Here is a 12,571-nt window from a genome sequence, read left to right on the forward strand (position 1 = left end):
TGTTCATTGCAGCACTATTTACAATAGCCGGGTCATGGAAACAACCTAAATGCCCATCGACAGATGAATGGCTAAAGAAGATGTGGTACATATATACAATGGAATATTACTCATCCATAAAAAGGAATGAAATTGGGTCATTTGTTGAGAATTGGATGGATCTAGAGACTGTCATACAGAGTGAAGTAACTCAGAAAGAGAAAAACAAATATCGCATATTAACGCATATATGTGGAACCTAGAAAAATGGTACAGATGAACCGGTTTGCAGGGCAGAAATTGAGACACAGATGTAGAGAACAAACGTATGGACACCAAGGGGGAAAAGCGGTGGGGGCTGGGGGTGGTGGTGTGATGAATTGGGTGATTGGAATTGACATGTATACACTGATGTGTATAAAATTGATGACTAATAAGAACCTGCTGTATAAAAAATAAAATTAAATTTAAAAAAAAGTAATGTGCATGCTACCACATTATTAAAAAAAAAAAAGAGTCAAGGTGGCTATAGGCTCTTTTAGTAAATGTAAGGAAAATGGGGGTTTTGGGGGGAGACAATTCTGCATGGGTCTTTCCTATTTTTGCATGTCTTGCAAGCAGAGGTACTGACTTTTCAAGGGTGTTTATATAGTGAACAACCTTGGAAGTAGGGATAGTGTCTTTTTCTGGAGCAAAGAAGAGGTTTGGTTACTGCCCAGTATAAAAGATTAGGGTTCCCTAAGCTCAGGGTTCCTCTTATAATGCAAATGACTGCATATGCAGGTATTCCCTGGCACCCATCCCTATAGCACCCATGGGACAGTGGGCCAAGAGGAGATGACACAGGTATGCTGATGCTGCTGTGACTTGAGTAATGAGGTCCTTTATCTCCAACCCAGGAGTCTCATGTTTTTTCGGCAGCACCCATGAAAGTACAGCAGGCTAACTTGCAAGTAGGGTAAAATTTTAGACTCTTTACAGTTCTTGACAGTGTTGCCCCCATGAGATTCCTGAGGACTGGTCTGCTCTCTTTGTTCTACCTCCCACCAAACTGGCTCCACCAAACTAGGAGATGCCTGAAGGAAGAGACCCCATCCCCCCGCTTCAGACCTGGATGGAGGACCATATCACGTTCCCCTATCAGACTGGTATCTCCTTGACTCCAGCAACTGTATCCCATTAGACTGAGATTCTCCAGATCTGGGTTTGCATCCTCTGCCTCTCTCCATACCCCTGACTCTGCCAACACACCCCACTGTCAGGCCAGGAAAAGAAGGAGTCTCCCAAGTTTCTATCATTTTATTCCCTTCCCCAGCCCCAGCTCTCTCACACACATACAGAACATGCAGGAGCTACACCCAGCTCTTGCCCGAGTTCTGCTTCCTACAGGACTTCACACCATGTCCTCTGCTTCTCGGAGCTAAAGCAATGAGCTGGAAGTCGGTGGGGTGGGGAGCAAGGGTGAGGAAGGACAGGGATAGAACAGAAAGAGAAAATAGTGATGCAAATAAACATAATGCTTTAAGTGTTTTCTGTGGGCCAGGTAAAGTCTGGTACTGCACTGCCATCTCTGACTTACAGATAAAGAGACTGACGATCAGAAAGATAATATGCTAAAGCTCAGAGAGATAATACGCTAATAGCTTTTATGTTTATGTGGTAGAGCTGGGATTTGACCCCAGTCTATTGGGGGCCAAAGTTGCTCTCTTTCCCCTTTAATACCTTCCCAAGAGAAAAGGTACTGTTTGGGGGTGCTTTTGGAAGCTCTAGAAAAGGCAACTATTCTGGGGTGGAACCCTATGGGCAGGTGGGGTTCTAGCCCCGCCCCCTCATAATCCAACAGAGGCCCTAGAGACCAGACCAAGTTCTGCGGGAACTCCCTCTCATCCCAGTGCCTGATCAAGGGAAGAGAGCAGCACAGCTTTGGGAAGAATGGATAAACACGGTGAGTGGGGCCGGAGGACAGGGTCTCTTGACTCCAGGGTGGACCAATCAACCCATCACCATGGCAACCCCAGAGTAGAAGCCCAACCTTTTCTCAGTTACCCATCCATGTACAAGCCCTCTCTTCTCTCTTTCCTGAATATTCTTGACATCTGCTTTCTCATCTTCACCTGCTGCTGTTCGAATCTTTGTCTTCTCTGGCCTGGACCACTGCAATGACTCCTAAGTAGGTCTCTCTCTGTCTCCTTCTGTCAGAGGGAACATCCTAAAGGATGGCTCTGAGCACATCCCTGTGTCAAAACGTTCAGTGTCTCCCCACTGCTGAAGGGCAAAGTCCAAACTCCATAGTCTGGCCCCTCAAATCCCAACCTTCCTTTCCAATTCCTTATCCTCCCCAAATGTTCCCAGCACCCCTTTCTGGCTGTGCACTACGTCTGGCCTTTCACAACCAGAAGGCTCCTTCATGTGTTTTCCTAAATAAAAGTACAGTGGACCTTGGGAATTCCCTGGCGGTCCAGTGGTTAGGACTCTGGGCTTCCACTTCAGGGGGTACGGGTTCGATCCCTGGTCGGGGAACTAAGATCCCACATGCCACGCGGTGTGGCCAAAAAAAAAAAAAAAGTACAGTGGATCTTGGTTCTCCACATTTAGCAATACCAAGAACTGGCAGAATGTTTGAAACAACTTTTCTTGAAAGGTTTCAAAAGTCTTTAAATTCAGAGGCCCCTCTGTTACCTACCACGTCACCTACCTGAGAGGGGCGGGAAGTTGAAGGGGCATGATGTATGAAGAGGTTAGCCCGGTGACTACGTGCAGTTGGTGCTCAATACATGTGGGCTGGAACACTAGCTTTATTATCATTCCGCTTTGTCTCCAACCTCTTTAAACATGATGGGCAGGGATCCATAGAAAAATTTCTAGACCTTTCCAGGGCAAACCCCAGGAATTGTGTCTTCCCTGCCCTCCTCCCCCTTTTTTTCATTACAAGTCTAGCTTCCCAGATCCAGCAGACAGCAGGGCACATGGTGGGGCTGGGTCAGTGTTTAATGGGTGAGTGGTGGACACCTACCGGCAGAGGCCGGGTTACTTTCACATCAGTCCAGGAACTTCCCGCCTGCCAGGACTGCCGCTTGGGGTTGTGGAGTTTGTGTCCTGAACACCAGCAAGGGGACAGTTGTGGCTGAAATCCAGCTGGCAGTTCGGGTCAAGCCTAGAAGGAGGAATAGATGCCTTTTCCTAATTGGCTCCCCCCTAGGGCAGCCTTTTCCTAATCGGTCTGCCCATGGGGTGGGAGGGCAAGAAAACTTCTATTTAGTCCGCTCATAAGGGGCATTTTTCCTGTTTTGCTCATCAGGGGCGTCCATTTCTAACAGTGCAAAGGCGCTGTGTGCCCACCTGCCTGCCCACCCCGCCGCAGGTGTTGCTGGGCTTTCTTAAGGTAAGGCCCACTTTGAAGACGGAAATCCCGTTCCATCCAGAAAACAAAATATAAACCACCTATTAAAATTCCAATCAGTGCACTTAATGTTTATTGACAGCCTGCACAGAGATCAGTCCCCACCCCGGAGCCAATTAGAAGGAAGGTGGTGATGAACCGCCTTCTCCTCCGGGTTCGCAAGGCTCATCGCACCTGTTTGTTGATGGCTTCCCGTCGCCCCTGAGCCAGGCGCTTCAAACACACTCGATCTGATACCTGCCTTACAGTAACCCTTGAGATAGGCACTACTTTTTCCCATTTTACAGATAGGGAAACGGAGGTGACAGAAGCGACGTGACTTGCCCCGAGTCTTCAGCTAGGAAGTGCGGGGACCTAGGAAATCAGGCCCTCCTTTGCCCGGGAAATACTGCACACTCTGTAACCCTCTCTTGGAATCCTGCTGGCTCCGGGCATCTCGTGCGCACCGTCCTTCGAACGCCTGCCTATTTTTTTGGAGGTGGGGGCAAGAGGTCGGGCTGTGGGCAACAGTCAGGGTACCCAGGCCCTTCACTGACCTCCTCCCCGCTCCCGCAGGCGTGAAGACCCCCTTGCGGAGAAAGGAGCTGGAGCAGCCCGGGACCAGGGAGGCGGAGGCGGAGGCGGAGGCGGAGGCGGAGGCCGCGGCCGCGGAGGAGGGGTCGGAGGAGGACGAGGAGGAGGAGAGGCCGCCGGAGGAGCGCACGGCCGAGGGCGGGGCGGAGGGCGGGGAGGCGGAGGGCGGTGAGGGCCGGGAGCGGGGCTCCGTGTCGTACTATCCGCTGCGCCAGGAGTCCAGCACCCAGCAGGTGGCGCTGCTGCGGCGAGCGGACAGCGGCTTCTGGGGCTGGTTCAGCCCCTTTGCGCTGCTCGGAGGCCTGGCAGCTCCAGCTAACAGGTGAGGGTGCGCCGCTCGGCGGGGGCGGGATGCACTGGCGCCAGGGCCCCGGGCGGGAGCGGGCGGCGCGGTGCCCTGAGCGCCTCGGCCCCCGCCCGCAGGAAGCGGATCCCCCCGGAGGAGCCGTGCGTGCTGGAGACGCGGCGGCGGCGGCTGCGCGGAGGGGGCTGCGCGCGCTGCGAGATCCTTTTCTGCAAGAAGTGCAGGAACCTGCACAGCTCGCCGAGCTACGTGGCGCACTGCGTTCTGGAGCACCCGGAACTGCGGGAGGCGCGGGCTTCTGGAGGCGCGGGGGCTGCCGTAGGCCTTTGAACGCCCCCCAATTCCCGGCCTCTGTGGCCCTCCATCCTCGCCTGACTCCAAATTCCCCGCCACCCTCTCCTCTCCCCAGACGCGGAGCGCTCTCCAGCACGTGCCTGAGAGCCGCCTTCCCGGAGCGCTCCGCTCCGAGCAGCCCAGCAGGCCCACAGCTGATGACCGGCCCCACCTGTCATCAATGCGGAGCCCAACATCACCTGGAGCTCCATTCCTCCAACAGCGCCTACCGAGGGCCCCCGCGCCCGGGTCAGCACGCAGTGCCCACCGCCCACCTGACTAGCGCCCCCCTGGTACAGCCTCACGCTCATCTCTGGGGTGTTTCACGTCCTTCGGGCCCGGTGAGCAGAGGCGTCGCCTAGAGAAAATAACCCGTCTGGGAAACTTGCCCCTTCCCTCAAATCATTCAATAAAGCCCCTAATCAAAGTGTCAGTGCCTTGACGTGGGGCGTGAGATAAAGATCGACCCTCCTCCCCTTCCCCCGGGTTCAAGCCAGAGGGAAAAGGGCAGGCGGAGAGCCTCCTCCCTGCAACTGCCCCCGGGCGGGGCGAAACAAAGCACTTGCAGCCAAGGGCAGTCAAAGGCCATTCTTCCCACCGCGCAGAGAAGAAAATGAAGCTGCGGGGCCAGGAATGCCCACTGGCAGCTGAGGGCTGAAGCTGGACGGACCTTCCTCCCCTCCCGCGGGAAGCCCGGTCTGGCTGAGGTCAGTGTGTGTGCAGAGGAGGCACTGGCAGGTGTGCAGGGGGCCGGACTAGAGAACCAGCCCCAGAAGCCGCTGAGACAGAAGACTGGGAGGCCGGGGAGCTGGTCCTTCTCCAGGAATCCCAGCTATTCTTGGGCGGCCAGCGGGAGCTCCTGGAATGCTTCGTGTGTGGCCAGGAGAATGGGGCCATTGTGAGCACGAAGCTCTCCCGGCCTGCAGAGCCCCCAGCGACTGCAGCTGTGCAGACCTCCAGAGAGGCCCCTGTCCTCCTCCTACCACACAGGGTCCTTCATCTGGCCTGGGGGATGAGGTGGGCGAAGGATATTTTGATTTTTGAGGAGAGAGGCAGGGCCCCTCTCCCCATCCCAACTACACACACGCACAACTCACTGGTCCCGGCTTTGACCGGAAGAACATGGTTGCGGCCTCCCTAGCATCCATATCCACCTGCTCTCACTAGAAATGTGTCCGAGGAAGGCTGCTTCCCCACTCCAGGCCCACCAGCTGGGAGCACCTCTTTATTCCAGTCTTCCCCCCAACTGCTGAAAGAAACAGGGCCCAGCAGGCCTGCATCGGTCTCCTTCTTGTTCTGGGTCCTGACACCCCTGAGGTTGGAGACCCTTGTACTCAATCCATCCAGTCTTCCTGGGGGTGGGGCCTCTGGTTAAATAAGACACAATTCTCCAAGGACTGAGCCAGGAGGTCCTGAGGGGAAGGGGCAGTCTTGCAAAGTGGTCCTGACTTCTCCATTGAGTTTTGCATCCTTCCTGGTTGCCCGGTGCTGTGGCCTCATGGACAGGAACTGCATCTTTAGGGGAAGAAACAAAATCCCCAAGGCCTGGGGAGGAATGAGTCTTTGGGGAAAGGGCCGTGGGGTCTGGGATCCTTTTTGGCTTCTCGTTGAACTGATCCCACAAAGATCAATGTCTTGACAGCACAAAGACATTCTCCAGGGAACAAATGCAGATGAACTTTCCTGCCCGGACTTCTGCAGGGAGGCTCAGAGGCTTCCAGACAGGGTCTGCCCTTGGGGCTGGGGATACACGTTGGCCACGAGAGCGCCAGCAATTCACTAAGAGGTGGGGGCATCTTCAGAACAGGGTGCCCCCCGAGTTGGCGTGCCAGCAGCCCATCCAGGGCAGCTCTGTGGCCCAGCGGCCCGAGGCCGTTGCTCGAAGTTTGGCCTGGTCGAGGTGCCAGTAGCGGTCGTCTCTGAAGAAGATGATAGAGCCGTCGGGCCTGGGCAGGGCGCCGCTGACCTCCTCAGGGACACCGCCCCAGTCCTGCAGGCCTCGGGGGTAGTAGGGCTCCACCTGCAGCCCCCCTCGGGCCAGCACGTAGTAGCGGGCGCCCTTGAAGAGGATGAGGCGACTCAGAGGAGGGAAGAAGAGGGCAGCATCCGGGTGGGGGGGCAGCCCCCCTGCCCGGCACAGCTGTGGGGAGCCCCACACTGGCTTGGGGCCCTGGAACCTCCAGCATCGACTCCCTGTGGGACATCGGCAGAGCCAGCGTGAGTTGGTGCGCTCGCCCTTTGGTCCTCTACCCCACCTTTGTCCCCCCATATTCCTACTCCCTTTCATGTTGGAGCCCAAGGTGGTCAGTATTCGTGATAATCAAAATAGATCAGTTGTAAACAGTAGAGGAGGGACTCTTGTGGCCTCCACTTCCAGCAGGTGTCCGCAGAGGGCAGGTTGCTCTGAAGGAACCTCCCCACCCCAGGCAGGAAGCATGTGCCCTCCCAGGTGAGTGATAGACTTCAGGGAAGTCCAGGGGCTTTCTCCACGGCCATTACTACCAACAGTTCTGTGAGGGCAGGGATTTTTGTTTTGATCACTACTGTATCCCAACACCTCCAGCCGAGTTTGTAGACGGCACTCAATATTTGTTGAATCAATGAGTGAACACAATTTTCTCATGTAATATACTGCACATTCCTCAGACATTATGTTCTTTTAATCCTCCTTCCCCAACAAACCTGAGGGATTATTTTCCCCGTTCAACAAATTCAAGTTCCAAGAGTTAAGTGACAGGGCCCAGACTCACACAGCCAGGATCCCAAGGAAGGTTTGTCCTTCTGCTGTATTGCAGAGCTCAGAGCCATCCTCTGCTTCCCTCTAGACTCTTCTCTGAAACTCTCCCACCCGCTCTCTGTCTGGGACAACGTGACACCTGTGCCCCCCAATCCATCACTAAGGGAATCTCCTGGGAGAGTTCCTGGGGCCACAGGTTCAGAATGGAATTGAGACTCCTCCCCTCTTTTGACCTTGGGCAGACTCCTCCCCTCTCTAGGCTTCAATTTTCTCATCTGCCCCAGGGCTGGTACCTTTGAAGAAGTAGAAGTCTCCATCCTCCAATGACACCACGGCAGCCTCAATATGGGGGGGCAGCCCTGCCCACCTCTTCTGGAGTGGGTGGGGCTCTGAGACGTTGCCATCAGCTGTCACCTCCCAGAACTGGTTCCCTTGAAATATGTACAGTCGATGTTGCCCATCTGCCCAGAGACAAGAGAAAGCGGAGGAGTGACCATCAGCCTCCTGCCTTCTTTCCAGGGAAGGTGCTTCCCTGGAACCCAGCTTCCCAAACTGACGAGAGAGGATGCAGCAGAGAGGATACAGCATGCACAGCTGGGGCAGAGGGGAAAGTGCAGGAGGAAGCAGCGTTTTGCTTGGCGTGGGCTCGCTACCCTGCAGAATGCTTGTGACTTGGGATTTCTGGATTTTATCATTCATCCCCCAACCTTGTACTCCGGCTCCGGAGACCCCTGGAGATGTGGAGGAGGAGGGAAGAAGGAAGCAAGGAACCGGCGGGACCATCTTACCTACAGTGATTGCATCGAAGGAAGAGTGGCAATATTTAGGACCTCGGGTTTCGGGGCGCCTTCCTTGGAGTCTGTGGGGGTCCCAGGCCTCAAAGTCCGTGAACAGCTTTCCCGGGAGCTGGATGGCCCCTGAGCCGCCCTGGGGCTTCCCTTCACAGGGGAGGAGGGAAGCAGGAGAGAACGCACACTGGTTGGGGGTGTGTTGAGGGCTCGAGATCTCCCCCTTGGTTCATTTCATTATCCGACATGAGGGGCAGGGAAGGAGGGCAGGGGTGGGGGGGTTAAGAGTTATCCCTGGTTGTTAGCGTTAACCATAGCACCAAACTCAGAAGTCCTCCTTCCTGCCGAACAGTCTGGAAAAGGGTAAAATCGGAGTGGGGGAACCCAACAAGGGTTTGGAACTAAAAAGGGCAGAGGGGCCTCTTCCCTGAGTCCTGGACAATGCAGATGGCATGAGGGCAGAGTTCAGGGGCCTGGGCTGTGATAATTACAGCAGTTATAATAATGACATCACTATACTTCACTTATGAGAATGAGGCAGAGTCCAACAAGCTTAGAATTTGGCACCAGCTCCTGAATCCTGGTCTGCACCTTCCTAGCTGGGTGACCTTGGACAAGTTATCTAAGGTCTCTGAGCCCCATTCTCCTCATTTGTGGATAAAAAGATACCTCATGGGTGTGTTAAGTGTCTGGCCCATGGTAGACACTCGTGAAACAGCAGCTATTATTCTTACCTCTGTGTAGGTCTCTTGGGCTACAAAGCATGTTAATATCCACCAGAACAACAGCCCTGGGAGGTAAGCAGGGCCTCAATTATTATCCCCCCCCTTTTTTTTTCCCCCAGAAGATAAAACCGAGGGCTCTAAAAGCGGAAGTGCTTTGCCCAAGAGCAACTGCTAACCCGGATGGAATGGTGACTTGATCCTACGGATCCTGGCCCTGCCCACCACACCAGGTACTCAGGGTCACAGCCCCGGGCTGGGGTCCAGATAAATCTCTGGGAAGCACCAGTCAGTTCATTCTGCGGGAGAAGACCTTGTCTAAGTCCACCGCCAGGCAGAGGCCCAGGCTTGGGGGAAAAGTGGGCATCAGCTCACGGAGAGGGAAATGTTGGGGGAGAGCCACTGGAGCTGTGGGAGCAGGAATGAGGGCTCTGGGGTCTGGGTGTGACCGAGGACTGGGTCTGGGTGATGGGGCAGGGATACGAGAGGAATTGCGCGGCCCTGGTTGGGCAGGAATCAGCAACTGGAACGCAGAGGAGGGCTGTGCCCAGGAATTGGTTGGGATGATAGAGGCCAGGCATGCGGGTGAAGCACAGCAGGAGATGAGGTTTCTCAAGATTTGAGGGGAGCCCGAAGCTTCAGCATCGGGAAGGACCAGTGATGGGGAGGCCAGCTTCCTGCGCTTAGGATGGGGGATCCTATTTGAAGAGCCGGTGTCCGAGCCCTGGGGATCCCGGGGCGCAGGGGACAGGGGAGAGGGCAGTGGCGAGCGCGCCGGGGGCTCACCATACAGGCTCTGCACGGCCAGCACGTCGTCCCAGCTGAGCAGCGCGTCGCGGCCCAGCCTCTTGTAGTAGGGCGCCATGAGCGCGCGCGGCGCGGCCGAGTGGGTCAGGCCGAGCGTGTGGCCGATCTCATGCGCCAGCACCACGAACAGGTTGCGTCCGCGGCGGCGGCTCAGGGACCAGCGCTCGTCGCGGTCGAAGTGCGCTTCGCCGCGGCGGGGGAGGAAGGCGTGCGCCAGGGCGCCGCCTACAGGCGGCGAGGAGGTCAGGCGGAGCCGCCGCCCGCGACACCCCCCAACTTCCCACCGCTCGGCGCAAATGCCATTGGCGTGTGTATGGCTGCGTTTTTGATGAGTAATTTCCCTCCTAATTAAGTCTGGCAGAAGCTGAAGTGTGGAACAATGAACAGATGACTAGGCTATGGGGCCTGGAAGCCTAAGAGGGAGCGTGGTGTACAAAGAGCACGGGCCCAAACTGCCTAGCTTCCAATCCCGGTTTTATCCCTTTACTAGCTGTGTGACCTTGGACAGATAGCTTAACCTCTCTGTGTCTTAGCTTTTATCTGAAAAATGGGCATGTTGATAAGGGAGTTGCTCCTCACGGGGTTGTTCTGAGTATTAAAAAGGGTTGTGTGTACTTGTGTATGTTACATGTAATACTTAGTGTCTACCGCAGGTAATAACCGTTACTTACTTTCGAAGAGGTCTAGGAGTAGGGACAGTGGTTACCCCCGAAGGGGGCTTAATGAGACTTCTGGGGTGTTGGTAATGTTGTTTCTTGATCTGGGTGCTTAGTGTGTTTATGGGTAGGTATAGCTTATTTATTAATAAGTACATATAGGGGGGACTACTTCCCTGGTGGCACAGTGGTTAAGAATCCGCCTGCCAATGCAGGGGACACGGGTTCGAGCCCTGGTCCAGGAAGATCCCACATGCCGCGGAGCAACTAAGCCCGTGCGCCACAACTACTGAGCCTGAGCTCTAGAGCCCGCAAGCCACGGCTACTGAGCCCACGTGCCACAACTACTGAAGCCCGTGTGCCTAGAACCCGTGCTCAGCAACAAGAGAAGCCACTGCAATAAGAAGCCCGCGCACGGCAACGAAGAGTAGCCCCCGCTCGCCGCAACTAGAGAAAGCCTGTGTGCAGCAACGAAGACCCAATGCAGCCAAAAATAAATAAATTTATAAAAAAAAAAAAAAAAGGAGAGAGAGAGAAGCGTATGTAGGGGACTTCCCTGGCGGTCCTGTGGTTAGGACTCTGCACTTCTACTGCAGGGGGCACGGATTGGATTCCTGGTCGGGAAACTAAGATCCCGCATGCAACGCGGTGGGGCAAAAAAAACCCAACAAAGTATATATATTCTTGCGTTCTTTCACTCTTGCCTTCCCTCTGCCAGGGCCCTGTGTGGGTCTCTACTTCCCTGCTTGTAATAGGAGCCAGCAGAGGGAGATGGGCTGGATCAGTGATTCTCAAGCTGGTAGTGGGCCCCAGATGCAATTTTGCAGTTTCTAGGGTCCTACCCCCTCTCGATTCACTTTCTGCAGGAGTCAGCAAACAGCACTGCAATCATGCTGGCCTAGAAGCCCACTGAAGGTCCTTCTGGCATTGCCTTCTTGGAGCCCAGGCCAGAGGGGACTGACAAAAGTTGGGAGGCTGCTGGGGCTTCCCTGGTGGCGCAGTGGTTGAGAGTCCACCTGCCGATGCAGGGGACGCAGGTTCGTGCCCCGGTCCGGGAAGATCCCACATGCCGCGGAGCGGCTGGGCCCGTGAGCCATGGCCGCTGAGCCTGCGCGTGCTACAAGGACAGCTACAAAAAAAAAAAAAAAAAAAAAAAGTTGGGAGGCTGCCTTTAAAGGGAGCCTCCTGGGGCATGGAGAGCTGGCCATTTGTAGGAGGAATACATGCTTCTAATTTTGAATATGCCCCAAGCTGTTTCGAGACATGTAAGCCCTTTCTGTTTAACCCTCACAATAATCCTGGGAGGCAGATGGGCGGGTTTCGAAGGGAGAAGACATAAACTCAGACAAAACACCTCTCTCAAATCAGAGAGCTGACTCCCAGTCCAGTGCTGTCTTAGTGACCAGACTCCGCCTGGGGACGTGGGTATGGATATCAATGTCTCATGAAGATATCGTGGGTGAAGTGAGTTACGTGCAAGCACGTGTGTCTGCTACATGTGGATTCTCGAAGAACCTAAATCTCTCCCAGTCCTACCCTGGGTCTCAGCAGCAGGTCTTGGAAGTGGACTTTGCTCTGAGTGGGCTTGATGGAAAGCAGGAGAGTGCAGGGGAGGTGGGGCCCAGGTACCCAGGCGACACAAGGGCTTAAGTCCCCACCCTGAAGGGGTCTGATCAGGTCTCCTCGCCTCGCTAGTGGGGAGGAGATGTACAGATGGCCTGCATTCAGGTTGTGAAGGCTAGTGCTGGGCAGAAGGGGAGGAGAGCGGTTTACATTGCAGCCATAAGCCTTTAGGTCGGGGGCAAACAGGAGAATAGTCTGGGCTGTGGGTGTGTGAAGCAGGTGGCAGGGAGAGGGTAGAATGCCTCTTGCCCTGTGGCAGTGACTGTGCAGTGGGTGGTGGGAGGGCGGGAGTGGGGTTGTGGTGGCCTCTGGATGTTTTTAGAGCCTCGGTCTGGAGAACATCCACTCCTGGAGAACAAGAGACGCACAGGCCTGACTAGAGGCAGGGGATGGATGACAAGACCCCAGAAGTTTCTCCCAAAAGAGATAATACTCTTTAGAGTTTGCAAAGCACTTTCCATGGAGAACCTCATGTGACCGTCCCTTCAGCCATGAGGCACCTAATAGGGCAGGGACCACTGTTCCCATTCTACAGAAGGGAAGACTGAAGGTTCTTCAGCGGGGGCTGCAGCTTGGCCAAGGCCAAAGGGGGAGTGAAGCCTCTACTGCCCTCCCCAGACTGCCTCTCCTAGTTGGGTTTCCCTCCCGC

At 55.1% G+C, this 12,571-nt stretch overlaps 2 protein-coding genes across 6 annotated transcripts in view; one reads left to right on the forward strand and one right to left on the reverse strand.

Moving 5' to 3' along the window:
- The window catches only part of MMP28 (matrix metallopeptidase 28), a 35,351-nt gene that overhangs the window by 6,279 nt on the left and 16,501 nt on the right, over positions 1–12,571 (reverse strand). For 2 of the 5 annotated variants that reach the window (XM_024127692.3, XM_028498898.2), the window contains exons 5-8: positions 9,623–9,868; positions 8,115–8,264; positions 7,620–7,787; positions 6,380–6,782 (exon numbers count right to left, since the gene is read on the reverse strand). In XM_024127692.3, coding sequence (XP_023983460.1) covers positions 6,388–6,782; positions 7,620–7,787; positions 8,115–8,264; positions 9,623–9,868 — 959 coding nt within the window. In that variant the 3' untranslated portion in view covers positions 6,380–6,387. Of the gene's footprint in view, positions 1–454; positions 1,413–2,992; positions 3,134–6,379; positions 6,783–7,619; positions 7,788–8,114; positions 8,265–9,622; positions 9,869–12,571 lie in introns of those variants that run through there. The other 3 variants (XM_055089994.1, XM_024127694.2, XM_024127696.3) reach the window with 3 other exon arrangements.
- Positions 3,513–4,586, forward strand: C14H17orf50 (chromosome 14 C17orf50 homolog). The gene is made up of 3 exons (XM_028499332.2): positions 3,513–3,533; positions 3,721–4,274; positions 4,376–4,586. Exons 1-3 carry the CDS (start codon positions 3,513–3,515, stop codon positions 4,584–4,586), a joined length of 786 nt encoding a protein of 261 aa, XP_028355133.1.

Source organism: Physeter macrocephalus, chromosome 14 (genome assembly GCF_002837175.3).
Source record: "Physeter macrocephalus isolate SW-GA chromosome 14, ASM283717v5, whole genome shotgun sequence".
In the NCBI taxonomy this organism is placed as follows: domain Eukaryota; kingdom Metazoa; phylum Chordata; class Mammalia; order Artiodactyla; family Physeteridae; genus Physeter; species Physeter macrocephalus.